This window comes from Chelonus insularis, unplaced genomic scaffold, assembly GCF_013357705.1.
Source record: "Chelonus insularis isolate UGA/USDA-ARS -01 unplaced genomic scaffold, ASM1335770v1 contig_40_pilon, whole genome shotgun sequence".
Lineage (NCBI taxonomy): Eukaryota > Metazoa > Arthropoda > Insecta > Hymenoptera > Braconidae > Chelonus > Chelonus insularis.
The window spans coordinates 52,720-73,757 of record NW_023276566.1 but is presented as its reverse complement, the minus strand read 5'-3'; the positions used below and the strand labels follow the sequence as shown (position 1 = coordinate 73,757).

General features: G+C 30.4%; 1 protein-coding gene across 1 annotated transcript; it reads right to left on the bottom strand.

Moving 5' to 3' along the window:
• Positions 1-8,312: 8,312 nt before the first annotated feature.
• On the bottom strand, positions 8,313-11,945 carry LOC118069455 (uncharacterized). The gene is made up of 7 exons (XM_035087588.1): positions 11,672-11,945; positions 10,863-11,612; positions 9,922-10,635; positions 9,152-9,814; positions 8,775-9,014; positions 8,562-8,651; positions 8,313-8,512 (listed from the first exon to the last, which is right to left on the bottom strand). The coding sequence occupies exons 1-7, from the start codon at positions 11,943-11,945 to the stop codon at positions 8,313-8,315; spliced, it is 2,931 nt and encodes a 976-aa protein (XP_034943479.1).
• Between the last annotated feature and the right edge of the window lie 9,093 nt (positions 11,946-21,038).

Genomic DNA, 21,038 nt, shown 5'->3' with positions numbered 1-21,038 from the left:
ACATTACTCAATTACTGGAAATTGTTAATCGGAAAAAAGAGATTATCAATTACTTCTGGAATGGATAATAATCGAAAATAAAATTATCAATTACAGTATTAAATTGATATTTGATTTTGAAAATTATCATTGATAATGTAAGTTGTAGTTAATGGAACCCAATTACAAATTAATAAAAGTAATTTGTAATTTCGTAAGAGCCAATTACACATTAACAGGAGTAAATGTGTAATTTTATAGATCAAATACAATTATTTTGTAATTGATATATTTTTGGTGAAATTACAATTACAGGAGTAATTTGAAATTTGTTTTTGCACAAATTACTAAATACAAAAGTACATTTGTAATTTTAATAATTTTAAATTTCTAAAATTAGAATTTAGTAATTGTTACTAAGAATTAAATGAAAATTTTTATTTATTTTGTGAGGAAAAAGCATCACGTTCTCATAATAAAGACAAAAAAAATGTTTTAATTAATAAATATGTATAATAAACGATGCAACTATGTTCAATAATAAATTAATGTGCGTTAAAGTTCACACATATATTTTGACATAAACACATTTGTTTTATAACAACTTATTTATGTTTTAAATGTTCGTCAAGATGGTTTTAAAACGTTGAATCATACATTGAACCGTTCGAACGTTATGTTTTAAATTAATGAATTAATAGAGGTTCTAACGAACTATTATGTTCGAATAGTACGAATATGTTATTCTAATTGCCGGTTTTATGTTCTAATATGGAGAATGCATTCTCAGAAATTTTTTTTATAATGTTCTAATCGTCAATAATTCGTCAAATGTTCTAAATTATGTTCTAATGAACAGAATAGGTTTCAACGGTTAAATTATGTCTTCTACGTTCCAAGCTGTTCTATGATGAAATAGGTGTTGTTCTTATGACTTATTTTATGGTCAAATGACGAATATGGGTTCTAATGTTCCAGATATATTTCCAATACAGAATATGTCCAACTTATATTATGTATTCTAACGTTTCCTCACTTATGTTCTTAGGATGGAATATGTGTTCTAGACGATCTTTTTTTAAGTTCCAATGAACAAAATAATGTTCCAACGTTATATTAGTGTGTTCTAACGTTTAGACGTACGTTCTAAGGATTAAATATGTGTTCGTTACTCTCTCGTGTACGTTGTGATAATCAGAGATATTCGCGGTCATGCTGTAGAAAAAGTGAGCTGTATGGCTTGAACTCCGTTTCGCAACTCTGATGTGATTATGATTATCCTTATGCGAATATTCATCCCCTATTATATATTAAGATTGGTCGTGATCATTAGTTTAGTCTATACTCATATAATTATGACCATTTTATAGTCTCGCTCCATTATTATTCGAGTAATGTCCTTTTTTTTTAACATGTTATGATAATTATTGTTTTTTTTCCACACAACATTTTGATGGCAAAAGTTTGCGGCAAGAAAGACGGCAAATAAACTGGAGTGATTTATTACTAAAAGAGGAATAAACACTAAATTCGTGAATAGTAATGAAATAGGGCAAGCCCGGCGAAGACTAGGGCTATTTTGTTTGTAGTCCTATGAGTACTCCGATAAATACAGCAAGAATCAAAGTGGTTGCATGCGATTTAAAAGAGTTCGTTATCTTGACAAAAAAATTTGTCTGCACTATTAAAAAAATAGTGGATGGTTAAGCTCTCACAATCTAAACATTGAATTGAAGAGATTTCCAGCTGTACACACGAGGAGGACGCCACTTTGTTACAGCAAAAACATGTTTACATACCTGTTCCAAAGTAAACTTTCCTTGAGTGAAAGACACGTACTGCTTTGTACCTATGGATAATTTAAAGTTATTACATCTAACGAGAATTCCGAATTTTTTTTGTTTTAGTGGTCGCTATGCAGACAATAAGTTTTTTAGTGTTCCCTATGCAGACAATAAGTTTTTTTAGTGTCCGCGATGGCAGACATAATTTTTTTTTTGTCGCTATGCAGACAATAAATATTTACGTTGAATTCGAATGACGAATTGCATTTAATAAGTAACTCGTATTCAATTATTAGCCGTCAGTTTATTGTATTTTGGTAAATGATACATTGTGTTGCATAACTGATAATCTTTCAACCGCAGAGAAAGAATGGTAACGGAGTATTGAATTTAATAAATACTTCCTCGAATTTTGGATATTTATTAATAATGCCAAATCGTTTCGCGTCGTTTCCGAATAAAATTTTTGAACATAGAGCTCTTGGTCATTCGTTCTCAAAGGGTTGTCTACACTTTGTACTTTCATCATCACAAGAAAAATCAAAGAAGCTGCTAATCCGCACCGCGGTTTTCCGGCTTGCACGTTTGTCTGGTTAGTGCTCTGAAGTGCGTCTTTTATTGCCATCATGACCATTATTTGACTAGCTTGTCAAACACTGAATCCATTTCAATTTAAATGCTGGATGCGTTGCTTGCAGCAACTGCACTGATTTTTCGCTTCTTCTTCTACATTACATACTTTCCTAAATCTAGTTTTAGCCCGATTCAGCATGGACGTTATCAAAGGCCTACACCATTTGAGTGTTATTTTTCTGGCAATCTACTAATTTTCTCTCTATTGAAATTATGTAGGTTATAAATATCATCCATAATATGCTTTTTATTTTCTCCTTGCAATAGTTATCAATGGCTCGGCGTATTGGCTGATTACAATCGTAACTATTCATCCCAGAAATTGAATCACCACCCTGCTCTCAAATAGCACTCTTCATCCAGAAAATTGTTTTAGCAACGATAATAACTCGCAATATATGCCATTGCATATTCTATCGATACATCAGAAATTTGAACAAAATAGTGAATCAGGCAAAAGCACTTAAATTCCCTACTTGACAAAGTCATAAATAATCGGGTAAATTTTCTTCCAAATATTAGACGTTCTTTTCGGTCATGGTGGAACTTATCAATACTGTTTTTATTTAGAAGAAATAATCTGAATAGTTCCTTGTCAAACTAGTTGAGTGAAATTTTTATTCGCTGAGCAGTTAGTCTTCCGTTGATCGTTCAAGCTATACCATTGGTTTTGTAATATGGATTGAATTGAAAAAAGTACTTTGTCACAACAATTGATAATATTTGGTGTTGATTTTGGTGCATTCGGTATTATCACCACCCTCCAACTTACCATCCAGGAGTCTACATTTTGGTACTCCTTGAACGCACATTTCATCCTAGAGAGTTATTCATACGTCTGCAAAGATACAACCAAGGCATTCCTAGTGAATATTGGCGGACCAACTGCCAACCTTTTGCTCAAAACTCAAGCAATTTTAAACAATCCACTTTGGGAAGATGATCTAATTCATTTTTTGTTGCTTTTCTTAAAGCTAGGGTAAAAAGAAAGTTCACTATAGACACCACAGTAGTTTAACGAGCAACTAGATAGTCCCCTATAACGTTAATTACACCATGGGCTCACATTACGTTCATGTCGTGGAAGTTGACTTCTACTAGTAAGGTTCCGGGGGGCCTTTTTACAGATGATGGCAAATAGCCCACAACGCTACTCAGGTAATCATCTGGTGGCGGAGAAGTCAACGTTTTTGTTTGTACTCAGAAAAAAACCGTAACGATTTTCAAAAAGTCACTCTCGTTTCACAGCGACTTGAGTGATAGCTAAATCGATAAAACTATGCTACTTCTGTTCTTCTCATGTAAAATTCTACTCTTCCAATAAGCATACATGAGTATAAGCTATTTCAAGGACATTTAATCTACTTTAATTAAAAGTTTATTAACATTCAGACTACAGGAGAGCTGTTTGAACTTACTACAATAATCCATCTAAAAATTCTAGAGAAAAGAATAGTCGTTCCGAGTTCGAGCATAGCTCACTTTTTTATACAGCATGAGCGAATATCTCTGATTAATCACAACGTACACGAGAGAGTAGAACACATATGTACTCATTAGAACGTAAGTCGAAACGTTAGAATACAATAATATACGTTGAAAACATTTCTAGTTTATGTAATAATATGAATCTGGAACATTAAAAACCCATATTCGTCCATGGAACTTAAAAAAAATCGTTAGAACACATAGTCCATCATAAGAACATAAGTGAAACGTGAAAAATACATAATATAACGGTGTGGAACATATTCTAGTTTATTGGAATAGATGTAGGGAAACATTAGAACCCAGATTCGTCCCATTTTGAAACATAAATAAGTTCATTAGAACAAATATTTCATCATAAGAACATATGTGGAAACGGTGAACAAAATAATATAAAGTTGGAACATATTTTTGTCATTGAAACTTAAAAAGATCGTTAGAACACATATTTAATCTTAGAACGTAAGTTTAGAACGTTTAATTGTTGATTCAAAGTTAAAACATCGTGACGAACAGTAAAACATAAATAAGTTGGTATAAAAACACATGTGTTATGGTCAAAATATATGGTGTGAACGTTAAAGCACATAATTTATTATTGAACCAATAAGTGTGCAATCGTTGTATACATATTAAAACATTTTTTTTTGTCTTAGGTATGAGACGTGATGCTTTCATCACAAAATAAATAAAATTTTAATTATTCGTAGTAAAATTACTAATTATTAATGTAGAAATTTAAATTATTAAATACAATTCAAAAAAACTTTTTGTATTGTAGTAATATTGGCAAAAAAAATGTCAAATTCCTCATGTAATTTGTAATTCCCAAAAAAGTATCAAATTACAAAAAGTAATTGTGTAATTTGATCTATAAAATAGCAAATTACTTTATTAAGTTGTAATTGGATCCATTAAAATTACAAATTAAATTATCAATGGATAATTTTTTAAAAATAAAATTATCAATTATACGGTAATTAGATAATTTTATTTCGATAGGAATGATTATTAAATAATTGATATTTTTTTTTGTTTTCTAATTATACATTAACAAAGTAAGTGATAATTTTGCCCTATAATACTACAAAAAAATCTACTCCAATAGTGTGAAATGGTCGAACCGGTACTACACGATCAGCTGGGAGCTGGCCCATGAGCTGTTAAGCACGTCGAACACGATATCGAGCACAGATCACGCATCGCAGGATAAATGAGCAAATAGGAGCTCTTCCTCCTAGGATCCAAAACTTTCTCGAACATGAATGAGAGTAATTGAGTTCCTCCATGGAGCGTTCGTCGATGAGCTTGATCAATAACGAGCTGTGAAAAGTAGGATTCTCCTGGAGTATAATCGGATGGATTCCATCTTCTTCGAGCTCAGAGTTTGTTAGGCGACCACAACACGAAGTATACTTCTTGATCAGCGAAAGCTGCGAGCTTAGAGACAAAATGCGATGATGGTAATTGAAGACCATCTCGCAGAGCTTTGATTCAAATGGAAAGTGAAGTCTTTGGATGATCTTCACCCGGATGGAGCTGAGCATCAAGCTGGTTTTGTGGAGCTATAGGATTGTGAGCTAAACGAGCTGGTGGTTTTTTCCTCTGACAAGGCGACGAAGCGTAGACAAAGAGCAGTAATCCGGAGAGCTTGTGATAGAAGGAACCACAATGGATGATTTTCTTCAGATGGAGCTTTAGCTGCGTGCAATAAGACGCCTGATCTTTTTCTATGTGAGCAAAAGCTGAAGGTTTTAAACTATTAAGCTGGCCAAGAAGAAAATGAGCCTATGAGCTACTCAGGTCCTCTCCACCGAGCTTGAAGTCAGTTTATGGTTTCGAGTAGGCCACGAGAGGCACAATCCGCTGGATTTTGTTTTCAGGGACGTAGAGCCGTTAGCGATTGGATTAAGCTCTTAGATAGATAAAACTCTGTTGCGCACAAAGTCTATCCACTTGGATGGAATAATTGAGAATCCAGGTTGGTGCTACAGATAAATCAGTCCATAGATAGATAGGAGCTTGAGCTATCCGAGCACTTATTGAACATGTTTCACGAGCTTTAAGAGCATCCAAGCAGCAGTTAGTTCGGGGCCTAGAAATAGTGACTGGTTTTTTAATGGTGGCTACCTTAATTCTAGCACACAAGAGCTGGATCTGAGCTGATTTGTTTGAGTTTTGAACTTTGAGATAAATGCATGCAGCCATGGCTAACTGCGATGCATCTGAGAGCCATGTATTCTATGTGGGGGCTGGAGATGTGTGAGCCATCTAGGCGGTGTTGGAGCTAGGCGTTCTCTCCCATTCTCTCCTGACGAACGAAAGATAAACCTTCTTCTTCTTGTACGAGGAGCTAAGATAGAGAAAGTTTTTTACAATCATCATACAGCTTTGTGATGACAAAGGTTCAACGCATGCGCGCCCATGTTTATACAAGTGCGTCGTAAAGCGGTCATACTTTACCATTACTTTTTAATATTACTAATATACTATTATTATTAGAAATTACAGTTGGAACATAAGGGAAATCGTAAATAATGTGAACGAAATTTATTGTTAGCAAAATAATTCTTATATTTAAATTAAATAAAAATTAGAGATCAAGTTAGTAAAATTTACCGTGCCAGCACAGTAATTTTTCTACCGCTGACCGATAGATTGTCTAAGAGTGACATCTTACGTCCAGTTACCGTGCCGCACAATAATTGTTCTGAAGTTTTAAATATTCTCTATTGGAATTTTTACTCCGTGTATAAATACGCTCTTCATTTTTTTAAGTAATTAATGTCTAGGTGAACACTATGATTGTCCAAATTGATTTCTAAAAGATAACAATGACAATGCAAATATAACTATTGATCAACCTTTTATGTAAAGATTTATAATATTATATTCGCGAGAGCCTATTGTAGCTGAAAAAGAAGCACTTTATCATTACGTTTAGTGATAATTTATAAAGTTGAAAATATTCAGATTTTATTAATTTTTTTCCGGAAAAAAATAAAATGGATCTATACAGATCTATATTCTCGCAATTTTTTAGATCTAATTTGATCTACTTATATCTGAAAAACTGAAGAAAATTTGATTCTAAGTAAATCTATGTATATCTAGTGAGATCACTGTTGTATCTCGCACAAATTACTGCATATCTATGGAGATCTCCATTGATCTCGGTGATATAGAAAAATTAATACATCTACAGAGATCATAGAAGATCTAGAGTGATCGAAACAATGTACACAAAACAAAGTAGATCTAATTCTGCCAAAAAAAGATCTCAGTAGACCAATGCGATCTATTTTATTTTTCCCGGATCGTTATAATATATTTTTTTACCTCAAGAACAAAATGAAGCATAATTCTGTATAATGTACACAGGTGGGGATTGCATCTGGCCCAGGGGTAGCCCAGTTCTTGTGCCCTTAGAGCATTCCTGATCTCATCCATGCTGACTCGTTGAAACTCCTCAGGAATTCGTGATAGATGTTCGTCACAGAATTCTCTGAAAAGTTGAAGGCTGGAGTGTCTACATCTAGCGAACTAGCGCGACTATATATTTCCGGTCCAGTATGTTTCGACTCTTTCTGCACTCGGGGCTCATAAGTGACAGGGGCTTGCGGCTTAAGAAAGCGCGAAGGGTCAGATTGGAACAATCTGTTGTCCCTTCGTCGCTTGTACCGCTTTGCTAATGACTTTTTTCATGGCCATTAGCGATCTTATTTTGCCTGTGTACTCTCCTTTAGGATCAGTAACACGGCCGTATTCAAAGTGTGATGTTCACGTCTGATACTCGCCACGATACGCCGAATTCTTAAGTGGTTTTTTCATTGTTTTAAAATGGATTCGATGCCAGGGTATGCAATTTTTGAGTACTTAATCGTGATTATATTTAAAGAAAAATTTGCTTTTTTTTAATAAGTAAAGAATTCTTCCATATTGTATAATCATATAATCGGAATTGTTCCTAAGATCAAGATTAAAAATGTTGTAATATTTCAATTTCCAACATTCTAAATAACTCTTATACACATAATTCTTAATTAAATTATCTCTTCTCTGATTATCTGAGTAAATCTTTATCGAATCTATAGACCTTACCCGTGACATAGCAACGTATAATTGTCCATGGTAAATACATCTTACGTAAATCTATAGCAATTTTGTCAAATGTCTGACCCTGAGCTTTATTTATTGTCATCGCAAATGCTAATCTAATCGCATATTGCCTACGTTTAACGATGAATACTTCTGAATATTCGTAATACAGTGTAATACGATTGAAAAATATATTTTCAATTCTGTCACCCGTTAAAATTTTACACTTTAGTACATTATTTCCCAGATCTATAATCAACAATCGAGTACCATTACATAAGCCTTCATTAATACTTGAGTTTCTAACGAGCATTACAACCGTATTTAATCTTAATCGAAATTCATGAGGTGGAAATTAGGTGGATTCAGACTATTTACATATTCTGGCACAATAGCATCATTTATATCACTATTATCACATTGATCAATAGAATCAATACTTTTATATATTTTTGCTGTGGTTGCATCAAGTAAATTAACAACATCATTATTTATTTCATCCACATCAGTATTGCGAGGAGCAAGTATAGCTAATTTTGTAAAATCATCAAAAGTTTCATTTCTATTGTTGGACCATACAAATTGTCAACATATTGCAATGTTCATCAGCTATACAATCGTCTGGAACAGTTAAATAATCATTACTATCATTAAGCGTTCCATTAGCTACTGATAATAAAAGTTAAGATAATTCAACTTCATTTGCTAATGCTCGCATATTTGTTGTTAGATGAAATTTTTTGAAATATTGCTATAATGAACTAAATTTTATGGATAAGTTAACTACTTCACTTCGAGGTGCATTTGTCGATACTGGAAGTAGTTGTCTGAAATCACCCCCAAGAGCCAAGATTTTTCCACCAAAAAGTTGAGTATTATTCATTATATCACGCAATGTTCGATCTACTAATTCTAATGCATATCTCGGAGCCATTGGAGCTTCATCCCAAATAAAAAGATCACATTTTTTTAAATATTCGTATTGTTTTGATCGAGGTTTAATATTTGATGTTGCATCACTAAATAAAGGTACTGGCATACCAAACGTTCTATGTACAGTTTACCATGTGGAAGTAATGTTGCGGCTATCCCTGTAAATGCCATTGTACAAATATTTTTTCCCTTACTATTCAATAAATGATATAAAGTTATATAAGTATATGTTTTACCTGAACCTCCAGGTCCATCAACAAAAAAGCATCTTGATATATTATTCTCTCCATTAACATTATCAATTGAATACGTTACATGATCAACAAAATCTTTTTGTTTTTTATTTAATTGATTATATTGATATTGACCAATTCTATTATGTTCTTGTGGAGAAATATCATCGAAATCAGAATTTTCAATGTCTGTAATCTGTTCCATAGATGAAAATTCGTTAAGACTCGAACCTTCTATTATTAATAAGGTGTTAATTTGTATGTACGCTTTTTTATAAGCTACATTTGCTCCAAATTGTCTAAGAAAATCTTCTGACGTCGCGTTTTTGAATGTTTCCCATAATTGTTCTGGATGAAGTGGTTGACAATGTATTAAAATACGTACGAATAGTCTACGTAATTGATGTGGCATCATCCACGATTCTGCTTCTGTCATAACCTTTTTCCATTCATCATCGTCTTCAATAAGTCCCATTACTAAGCATGTATCAACAAAGGTATTATAAGTAACTCCATTAACAGTTTTAAAATCATCAAAACTTGTTGCTCCTTTTATATTTAATAACAACAATCGTAAATGAAATAATTCTGTATTTTTTGGATTTATAGAATACATACGCCCAATAACATTAAATTGAGTTTGTCGCTTATGCCATTGGGATTGTTCTGAACCATTTGTTTTTTTAAAGACATAATGGCAAGTAATTTCGGAATATATATAATATAAGCTTCTGAATCTCGTGAGTTCAAGGCAAAAAATTCGAGAAGCATACTTGCTTTGTCTAAAGCACTTATAATACTTTCATCATTTTCTGTTGAGTGAACTACAATAGATTGTTGATTAGGTAAATGTATAGGTAATCGTGTGACAGTATGACTTTTATTTTGCAATTCTTTGTTAAAAATTCGCCAACATGCTTCTACAGGTCCTACATAGCGTCCTTCTAAATAATCTTTAATTTCATCATGGTTGATAATGTTTTCAGAATTTGAAATATTGAAAGCAGCTGCATCATGACCCTTATAAATATATTTATATGAATATTTAACTGCTCTAATACTGGATACAATTCCAATATTTATATGACAATTGAATAACAGTAACAATCTTTGATTATGAGGTACAACAAGACTGTTATTAACTGAAAAATCGTAAGATTTTAATCTTTTGATGTATTGTATATTTGTATTTTTTCGTCTATAATGCGGATAGCCATTCTCATCCATTGCTGTTTTTTCGACAAATGATTTCGGATATTTTTTCGAACACTTACTATTGACCAGGCACCAATCACCACAAGGACCGTGTATCATATTATTCATAACAATATTATGCAACTTAGGATTTATAGTTGGATCAGGGATTTCTGCTGAAATATATTTGTCTACTAATACAGATGTATTTATTTTACAATATTTTTTCAATGTAATTAACATATGCATATGTGGTAAACCGCGTTTTTGGAATTCAATTACATCCACATAAGCTTCAACATCACCGAAAAATTTCTTATTAACAATTAAGTGTATCAATTCTTTTTTTTTCAAATAAAATATTCGAGCTACAAGATCAGGTCTATCAGCTGCCGTTTGTCCAGGTAGTAAATTTTCTTCAATCTCAAGCCATTTTTGATTGCAAGTCATGGTAAGAAAAATATCAGGTTTTCCATATTTTCTAACAATAGCCATAGAATCTTGATATACTGTAACATACTTCGTGGTGAATTAATAAAGGATGATGGAAGTATTATCATTTTTCCGATTTGACTATTAGTATCATTACTTTTTTTATGTGAATAATCAATCAACCCTTGATATGTCTCAACACGCAACTGTTTTTGATTATTTTTACAATAACGTATTCTATCCTTTTCTATTTTAACATAGCTGTCAACGACCCATTGTTGAAATAATCTCCGACCTAATAAAAATTTATTAAAATCATTACGTATAGCTAATCGATACTTAATATAAGCATTGCGAGTGATACTTTTATTTTTATTAACACATGATATATCTTTGTGCCAATCTTTTGTACCATGCGGATAAAATAATGGGTATACTAAAGGTTCTACATTGGGATCCGTTGTATTAATGTTCATTATTTGTTTGGTGTTTGTATTTTTTACAGTTACGTATGATTCAGGAATATCTCCATCAGCTGTTGTTGAAAAAACAGCAGCAACTTCATTTATTCGTTGAAAATTATAACGATTACAATCCATTCCAGGTTTCAAAGTAAATAACAACTGTAATTCAGGTTCAACATCATTGTTTTTTATTTTCTCTTCTTCTAATACATCTTTCATCATTTGATAAGAACAAGCGATGATGTTAAATTGTCGTAACTCAGTTTCAATATCATTTACTATTTCTAAATCTAATTTATCATTTTGTTCACAACGCAAAAGCGATGCTTCATTAGCATCAATAATAAATAATTGTCCGTTCGTTGGTAATTCACCTGTTGTAGGATATAATACTGTATTATATTGATGATAATTTGCCCTTGTATTTTAAAACAAAAAGGTCCTGGACGATTTTCATCAAATCGAATTAAATCTGCATTCAATGAAGCAAATGAAAACGAACTATTATAGTATCGTATTCGACTATAAAATTGATTAGATTTCAAGTGAGTACCATCATAGAGCTTTTGCAAAATTGGTGGTAAAGCTAGTAATTCATCAAGAATAGCTTCACCATGATTACAACAATCATTAAAAGAAAATTTTTTATTAGCAACTTGTATAGATGAAAAATGTCGTGCTTTACAGTATTTACATAGTATATTCATTGGACCTATGTAATGTTCCTTTATAGAACTCTCATTAATAAATGAATCTACTGATCTATTATTAATTGTTTTATTGCTAGAATTATAATTTTGATTTATGGGTTTGAATTGTTATTTTGATTTCGTTGATCATCATTTGATTCAGAAATTTCATCAGATTGGCATGGTAAGTTCATTAACTCTGGATAACTAATTCCATTGATAGTGCCATTAGATGTTGATGGTAAATCACTTATTTCCGAATTATTTAATGTTAATGCTTGAGGGACGTTTAAATTTAATGTTGTACTACTACATAGAGAAGCATCAGTATTATGTCAATGGCATAATATTGTTTAGCTACTTTTTTCTTATTCCGGTATTCTTTTTGATATTTATTACGCTTTGCACGTTGATTGTTTTTATATTCTTCTTCTTCAGCAGGTGAATGAATTATTTTTTTTCGTGGCATTTTATAATAAAATAAGAAAAATTACGTGTTGTACAAATAATCAAAGTATTAATTATATTGAAAACCACAACAACTTATCAGGTTTTAAAGAGGGATTTGAATCAAGACTCTGAAATATACTTTTTTAATAAATGGTAAAAAGAGAATTAAAGTCAAATAAATATTGCTAAAACATATTATGGAAATTGTTATTTAATTATATGATAAAAATTATTAGACAAATAGTATGATACAATGTCAAAAATTATTGGCACAAATAATTAAACTGTAATATTTTTAATGATAATTATTTTGAACAATGTATTAACTGAGAGTATTGCTCAGTAAAGTTTGATTTTTTTCACAAGAATGACTTTTGTTCTTATTTTCCTTTTTTCTTTATTTTATTGTTATTTTGTTCTTAATTCGTAAATAATGTTATGATTATGACTGTTAAAAAAATGCTGATAAAATAAATTTATTATAAAATAATTCAAATTGATTTTTGATACTTTCTTATGTTCTTTTTAATTTAATCAGGCCGCGATTAAATTAAATTCTTATTTTCTTAAATTCTTAATTTCGCTATTGCTTATTTTCGCAATTCTCAATATCGGTATGATACAAGTATTCCGTAGTATTATACCTGGAAATATATTATAACAGTATATACCTGCAACAAAAATTAACAAATTTATTACATTAGTATCAATAAATATGTGATATAAATTGTCTTAATTATTTGATTTTATTTATAATTCCAATAGTCAATAATTACATCATCAACTGTTATTAATATACATAACAACAATTATGAATAAACATAAATCGATGGAAAATTTATAATGTAAATTTGTAAACAAAGGTATATAACTGATAGCATAACCCTTGATTTAGCAGTAAAAAATGAATATTGTAATCTTGTAATAAAAATATCATTTTGTTTAAATACAAATTCATAAAAAACATGTTATGTGTAGGGGGATGACTTGATGGTGGAAATTCCAATAAAAGAAGTTTATTTATTCAAGAAAATTGATACTCCAATACAAAGTAACGATCTAGAATATTTAAAATGCATTATTTTTATAAGAAATACTAAAGAAAATGTTTATTTGTTTTGTAATGAGTTAAGAAATCCCAAGTATGGATCATATTATATCTATTGAAGCAACATGATTGCCAAAACTGACATTAAATTATTAGCTGATAGCGATGAGGAAGGAGTGATCAAAGAAATTCATGAATATTATGCGGATTATTTGGTTGTAAATCCACATTCATTTTTCAAAGAATTAATAAAAGAAGTGCTTAATGTCAACATTAAGTTTAGATATGACGAATTTTATGCTCAAAATTCATGTCTTAATTTTGGTAAAATCAGACAGACAATCAAAGAATTGATAGGAGAGTTTCAGAAGAAATCTAAAAAACACCAGAAAGTCGAGAATATTACTGGTATAAGAAATTTTATTGAAGCTTATTGTTGTTTAAAAATGTCTAGAGCTGATTCTAACATGTCACTGTTAATTGTAAATTATCTAATTTAGTGGGAACTTAATTTATTAAAATTATCAGTAACAGAACAAGAATTGTGCTAAATAATTAATTAATGGTTTTTGTTATGATTATTAATTAATTTATTTATTGATATTTATTTTTTTTTGTTTAACGTTTTAAATTTTAATTATGTATTTCACTGTATTTTTCTTTGTTATGTCCGACTTTATGGTTACAATTTTTCTTTTCTTTTTTTTTCCTCTCTCATATATATATATTTGGCTTTATTTTTAGTAAACCAAAAATAAACGCATACTTAATTTACCGATACGCTGACAAAATAATTTTTGTATTTGACGGAAATTGAGTCTCACGCTTCCTCATGAGAGAATTCATTTCCCATGCAGAAACCCGAAGCCCTTGCTTAATGGAAAAATTCGTTTTGTTTAAATTTTAGGTTCTCAAGCTGACTAAGCTGAGAAACAGGTCTTTATTTTTGCTACCTTACAAATAGAGGCTATATTTAAATAAAAGGAATTTCATTGTAAGTACTTTTTAAATAAAACGCTGAAATCGGAAGCGCTTACGATGCTTTATCGTTCCGGTCTTCTTGGAAACCCTCGGCGACTTAGACCAAGTACCGAGTCTACCTGTAGACTAAACAATTTTTATCGAGGCTTTTTGTCACTGACCAGAGATTAGTCAAGACGGCCCGCGTACTTAGCGTCGCGAGAATTTATGACGTCAGTTAGCTCAACGACGTCGAACGAGCAGTTAATTTCAAATCGAAGTTTAGTTTGTGGCTAAATATATAGATATATTACGAAAACAACTGTCATTAAAGTGAAATAATTTGGGTGTAATCCGAACGTAAATAAATATCAAAAAGAAACAGAACCCGTGGTACAGTTCATTGATAGTGCCTCTCTGGACAACATCCCGACAACCTGCAGGTTCAAACCTTTCATCATCAGTCGTAGCTGTGTAGGATATCTATCTACAAAAAGGTAAGGTGCACAATTTTCCCGCTATTCGAGGAAAAGTCACTCAGCAGAAAGGGTCAGAAGGATAGAGTCCTGAACGATCCCTAAATTAGAAATAAAAATTAAAAGATAGAGGAATTCTGTCCTCTATCTGAGTTTAACTTACGTCCGCGCCTCCTGGGCCAAGTTCATACCGAGCGCTTCCAACGTATCTCATAAATTTTAAATACTGCAGTAGGAAAAATTTCAATCCTAATTTTTCGCGCCTTTTTATTTAGTTAAACATTCATAAAAAGTCGGACGTAACCCCTTTTTGATTATGTACTTGTCACATTTTGTAACGTTTCATTATCTTTTACATCTAAAGATATTATTTGAGATTTATCAATATATAAAAGTAAAGAATAAATTAATACTTACTTTATAAAACAAATTAAAATATGATCAATTTTAATCTTGCATATGTTAATTAGATAAGGTCACTCCTATAATTTTTTCCATAAATTAATGGCACAAACTTTTTAGAAGATTATGGTCATGTATCGAATTTCATCGATATACATTTATTATCTATGTGATTATCGACTTCGATTGATTAAAAACTTGACAAAGTTTGAAACGTTCAATAAACTATACAAACAAATTAAAAAAAAATTTTTTTCTAAATTGATAAAAAAAATAAATTATGAAAATGTTCCTTTATTTAAATACTTTATTTATGAAATTTTTACGTTAACTATAATTTGTTGAACAATTACATTTAAATAGAATTTAATAATAAATTATTATAGTATCTGTTGATTCTCTGAACAAAAATGAATCTCAATTCATTCTTTATTTATTAACAACTTAGTTTTAAGTTTAGGAAATATAAACATATATTTATAAAATATATAAATATATTTTTAATACACATCTGTAAGGACTCCAAACTATTCCTCTTCATTTTATTACTCTTTTTATTATATAACCTTAAGTACTTGGGTCAGTCAAAGGACCCTTTGATTCATTTAATATTATGCTACATACTGCAGACATCTGTAAATATGAACAAAGAAGAGAGATTGGTTGTTTTTACTGTGAGTAATGTTTGAGAACATTTTTGTTAGTCTTAGAAAAGTATCTGAAGAATACAGATGAACTTCTCAGCACAATCCGCTCGGCATGGAAAATACCATATAAATGGAAAAACGGAGAGAAAAAAAAGAAAAAGGAAAGAAAAAACAATTAAATACTTACCGTTGGAGCCTTAAGATTGCTCATGGTTGCGAAGAAAACAAAAAAAATTCTAGAAGAGAGGTCGACAAAATGAAATAGTCTTAAAAAAAAATGTCACTGGGGAAAAATAACTGAAAAACTATTGTGAGTTTTTGGGGATCACCAAAATCACTTTAAAATCTAGGAGCACCTCGTCACTCAAAATAGTTATCCCTTTCCTCCTGGGTAAAGTGGTCTTGGGTGGCTCCCCCTGAAAGATGGTAGACGGCTGGAAGAGTCCCTTGTGATGATCCTTAATGATCCTGAGCATCTCCACGCTGCGTAAGAACGCGCATTAGTTGGTGGGCGTGTATGTGTAGACATACACATGCGTCCATTTACGTATTCCTATATGAACATATAAAATATAAAATTTAGGGGATTTTTAGTTCCTAAGTGATAGAGATCCTTATGAGGAACATACCTGCCAAAATTATTTAATAATTAAAGTCGCTTTCCTATTCGCGAAGTATTAGGAGAGCGTAACGAGTGAATTTGCCGCTCGGCATCTTCAATCCTATTTTATTGAAAAGCTACTAGTTGTGTAAAAGTTTTATAAAATCAGTAAATTTTTAATGGTATGAATAAGTTTTATTAGAATGATCCCTGGGTTGTAATAGTAAAATTGTATAATAGGAGTTATAAACGTAATAGTATATTTATTTTCTTTAATCTAAAACTTAAGTAAAGTCCGTCAACACGTTACAAAATGATTGAAATACATTCAGACATTATACTATAAAAAATTATTTACAAATTTGAAGAAATGTAATAAAATATTTTATAATTACTTACAATTAATTATGGAAAATTTTTTGAGAACATAAATAAGTGACAGCTAGTATGCAATAATGATGGATTAACTGGAAAAAAAATATAAAGTAAAAAAATGCATCAGTTAAAAAGTCATTGTTCATAAGAAAATTCTTTTTTTTTTCATTTTAATTAAAAATAAAAAAATAATCGATTAACGGTGAGTAATGCTGAAACGAGATTTGATATCGAATTCATTTATGTTGGCAACAACAATATCAAAAAACCCTCGGGCTCGGAATTATTATTTATGGAATCACCCGATCGAACAATCGCAACAAACAGCAATTAGAAAACTTAATGATTGAATATCTTCTGAGAAGAGAGGAAAGTGTTGATATATTTGGATATCTGTTGACCAAATATGCTCAAAAATTTTCTCGTTTCCTTTTTTGTTGATAAATTTATATGTTGATGAAGCAAAACCCTTTCATAACGTCCCCAATTCATTCCACTATCTCTGTTAGGAACAGAAGATGTCCGATCAACTTGAGTCTTAGACAAGAACTGGAAATATACAAACTCTCCTATAAACATTCTAATTGTCAAGCAACGTCAACAACGTACAAAACTGTTGTTAGTCTATTAGTCATCAGATAGGATACAAATACTTGACCATATGCTTTAGATTTATATCATCATGTAGTCTAGTAGCCGTAAATTTAAGCACTATACTAACGTGGATTAATTATAGAATAGAAATGCAAATTTTTTGGCTTCATATTCTTGTCGAGAATAATAAGGAGAGTATTTGTGAAATTTTTTATTACTCGAAAACAATAATTACAATTGTTTATCGATTGTCAAAGTTTAGCAAATTTCCACCATTTACCGCTTACGTAGCGAAAACAGTAAGAGATATAAGGATGAAGTAAAATCTTTTTTGTAGATCATCGAATTCTCCACAAAAAAGTCCGCGAGGGCACCTGTTCATCGTGGACAAATGATAATGTATAGCGCTGCAAAGGCGCGCTAAAAATCGACCAGTTTAGCTCCGGCAGCATATGCCGTTAAGCGACTTTCCAATTAACATTCCAAAAATAACATTTCCAATATCGTTCAAAATCTGAAAAAATTTGAAAACACTCAGAATCATTTTTTTAACATTTTTTAATTAAATAAAAAAAAAAAGAATTTTTCGATTTTTTATAGAATCTGAAGCATCTTTTTTAACAGCATTTGTTGTAGATACATTCTATGAACATATGCGTAATTTTTAATTATTCGAAATTTTTTTAAATTAAATCTGTACGTTTTTAAAATATAATTATCATGAGAATGTTGGATTTATTAAAAATTTATTTCTAGTTTGTTAATTTTTAATTGTTTATAGAGAACATAGTTTCAACAACAATAACTATTGTTGGAAAATTTTTTTTTTCTTATAAACATTGATTTTTTTTTTAATGTTTATGAAACAATTATTTTTAAACAAGACTCAAGTTGATCGGACATCTTCTGTTCCTAACAGAGATAGTGGAATAAATTGGGGACGTTGAGAAAGGGTTTTGCTTCATCAACATATAAATTTATCAACAAAAAAGGAAACGAGAAAATTTTTGAGCATATTTGGTCAATAGATATCCAAATATATCAACACTTATCCTCTCTTCTCAGAAGATATTCAATCATTAAGTTTTCTAATTGCTGTTTGTTGCGATTGTTCGATCGGGTGATTCCATAAATAATAATTCCGAGCTCGAGGGTTTTTTGATATTGTTGTTGCCAACATAAATGAATTCGATATCAAATCTCGTTTCAGCATTACTCACCGTTAATCGGTTATTTTTTTATTTTTAATTAAAATGAAAAAAAAAAAAGAATTTTCTTATGAACAATGACTTTTTAACTGATGCATTTTTTTACTTTATATTTTTTTTCCAGTTAATCCATCATTATTGCATACTAGCTGTCACTTATTTATGTTCTCAAAAAATTTTCCATAATTAATTGTAAGTAATTATAAAATATTTTATTACACTTCTTTAAATTTGTAAATAATTTTTTATAGTATAATGTCTGAACGTATTTCAATCATTTTGTAACATGTTGACGGACTTCACTTAAGTTTTAGATTAAAGAAAATAAATATACTATTACGTTTATAACTCCTATTATACATTACTATTACAACCCAGGGATCATTCTAATAAAACTTATTCATACGATTAGAAATTTACTGATTTTATAAAACTTCTACACAACTAGTAGAAAACAGTTTTGTAATAGTGGAATTAATAAATAAAATATCAGTGGTCTGGGTGCGACCCGAAAGGTCCACACGACCAACTTCCTGGTGGAAAAAATGAAAAAACAATTCGAATAAAACCTGTTTCCATTTTTTATAACAAATGAAATTGTTATAAACGAAATGAGTCTGTTTCTATTCATTTGACACAGTACGTTACTTTATTCCAGTAAAAGAAAAAATCATGCGTTAAAAGTACACATATATATATAGAATGGATCCCTATTTTTATTGTTTATAACAATTTGAAACTTATTATTTAAAGATTACTATTTTTAATAATGACTTGTTAGTAACAATGTTCAATTGTTATAAACACAATTCCATATTATTGACTATTATAGCATCTTCAATGCTGTTTTCTTAATCTTGACACGAGTTTAGAATTCTTTCATTGCTGATTTTGTTTTCGAAATTTTTTTTTTCGATGAAATATTATCGCCATATTTTTATACAAGTATTCTAATTATTCAATATTCATTTTTTTTTATGATTTCATAATTTTGTCTAAAAATGGTACAATTTATAAATTGAGAAATTCAGGTTATTTTCCATTTTTGCTAGTTTTCTGGTTCTGCAAAAAAAAATGGCTAGACCGATTTTCCTGAAAACTTTTTTAGTTCTAAGTTACGTAATTACGCGTCGAATGCAATTGGTCACACATCGATATCATTTTTTGTTCTCGAGACAATCGAGGCGAAAAATAATTCCGAACGTACGTACGCACGTATGCACATACGCACATACGTACATACACACACACAGACGTCCACTGGAAAACGGTCGTATTGGATTCGCGGAACCTTAAAACGTGGAGATATGTCAAAAATCAGACCCATTACTATAACTTCCCACTGGAAAGTTAAAAATAAAATGAACGTACTAATAAGTCTGTGGACGTTTAAATGATTAATTTCTTTAACAAATAATAGTCAGACTGAGTTGTAACTAGATTTATATAAATTTTAATTATTTGATAAACAAATTAGTGAAAACCTAAACTTCTAAGTCAACTGCTATCGATCTGTAATTGATTATTGCAAAATAGTATCTGATCAGTGCTGACAGCGGATATCCGGTAACGCAATAACTCGATCTATATTTATTTATTAAAATTAAAATTAATATGAATCCAGTTACAACTCAGTCCGACTATTATTTGTTACGGAAACAAATTGTTTAAACGTCGACAGACTAGACTTATGAGTACATTGATGTAACACAATTTTTCAATAGTAAATTACAAGTTAATAATAGATTAAAAATATCAGGCTTAAGCCAAATACAAATTAGTATAATTATACAAATCTGTTTATTTGATGATTAGAACTAATAAAACTTTAGTTACAACTCAGTCTGACTATTATTTGATAGAGAAATGCGTTACTTAAACATCGAAAGACGAGAATTCGGAATACGTAGATATGATACTATTTTTTATTCATAAATTACAAGTAGATAGTAGTTGAGTAAAAAGTTTAGGTTCGTATTAATTTATCTATTTATCATTAAAAGTGAATATAAATACAGTTACAAAACGGAATTTGAAGGACGTTGATTTATTTGTTTTCTTGAATAATGAATTGCAAGTAAGTAGGAGTTGACTAAAACTTTTACGCATCATTTAATTTATGTATTGCATCATTAAAATTAATGTAAATCACTTTACAAGGCTGTCTGTTATAATGTCATAAAGTAGTATAAAGTTATAATGTTTATTAATGTTAGTAATTTCAAAAGTCATTGTAAGTCGTGAATCAATTTTCATGAATTTCTTTATTTAGAGGGGTGGCTTGAGTCAAGGTCAGAGAGGTTTAGACTCATTTAGGATGAGAGGCTATGAATACATTAACAAACGCAAA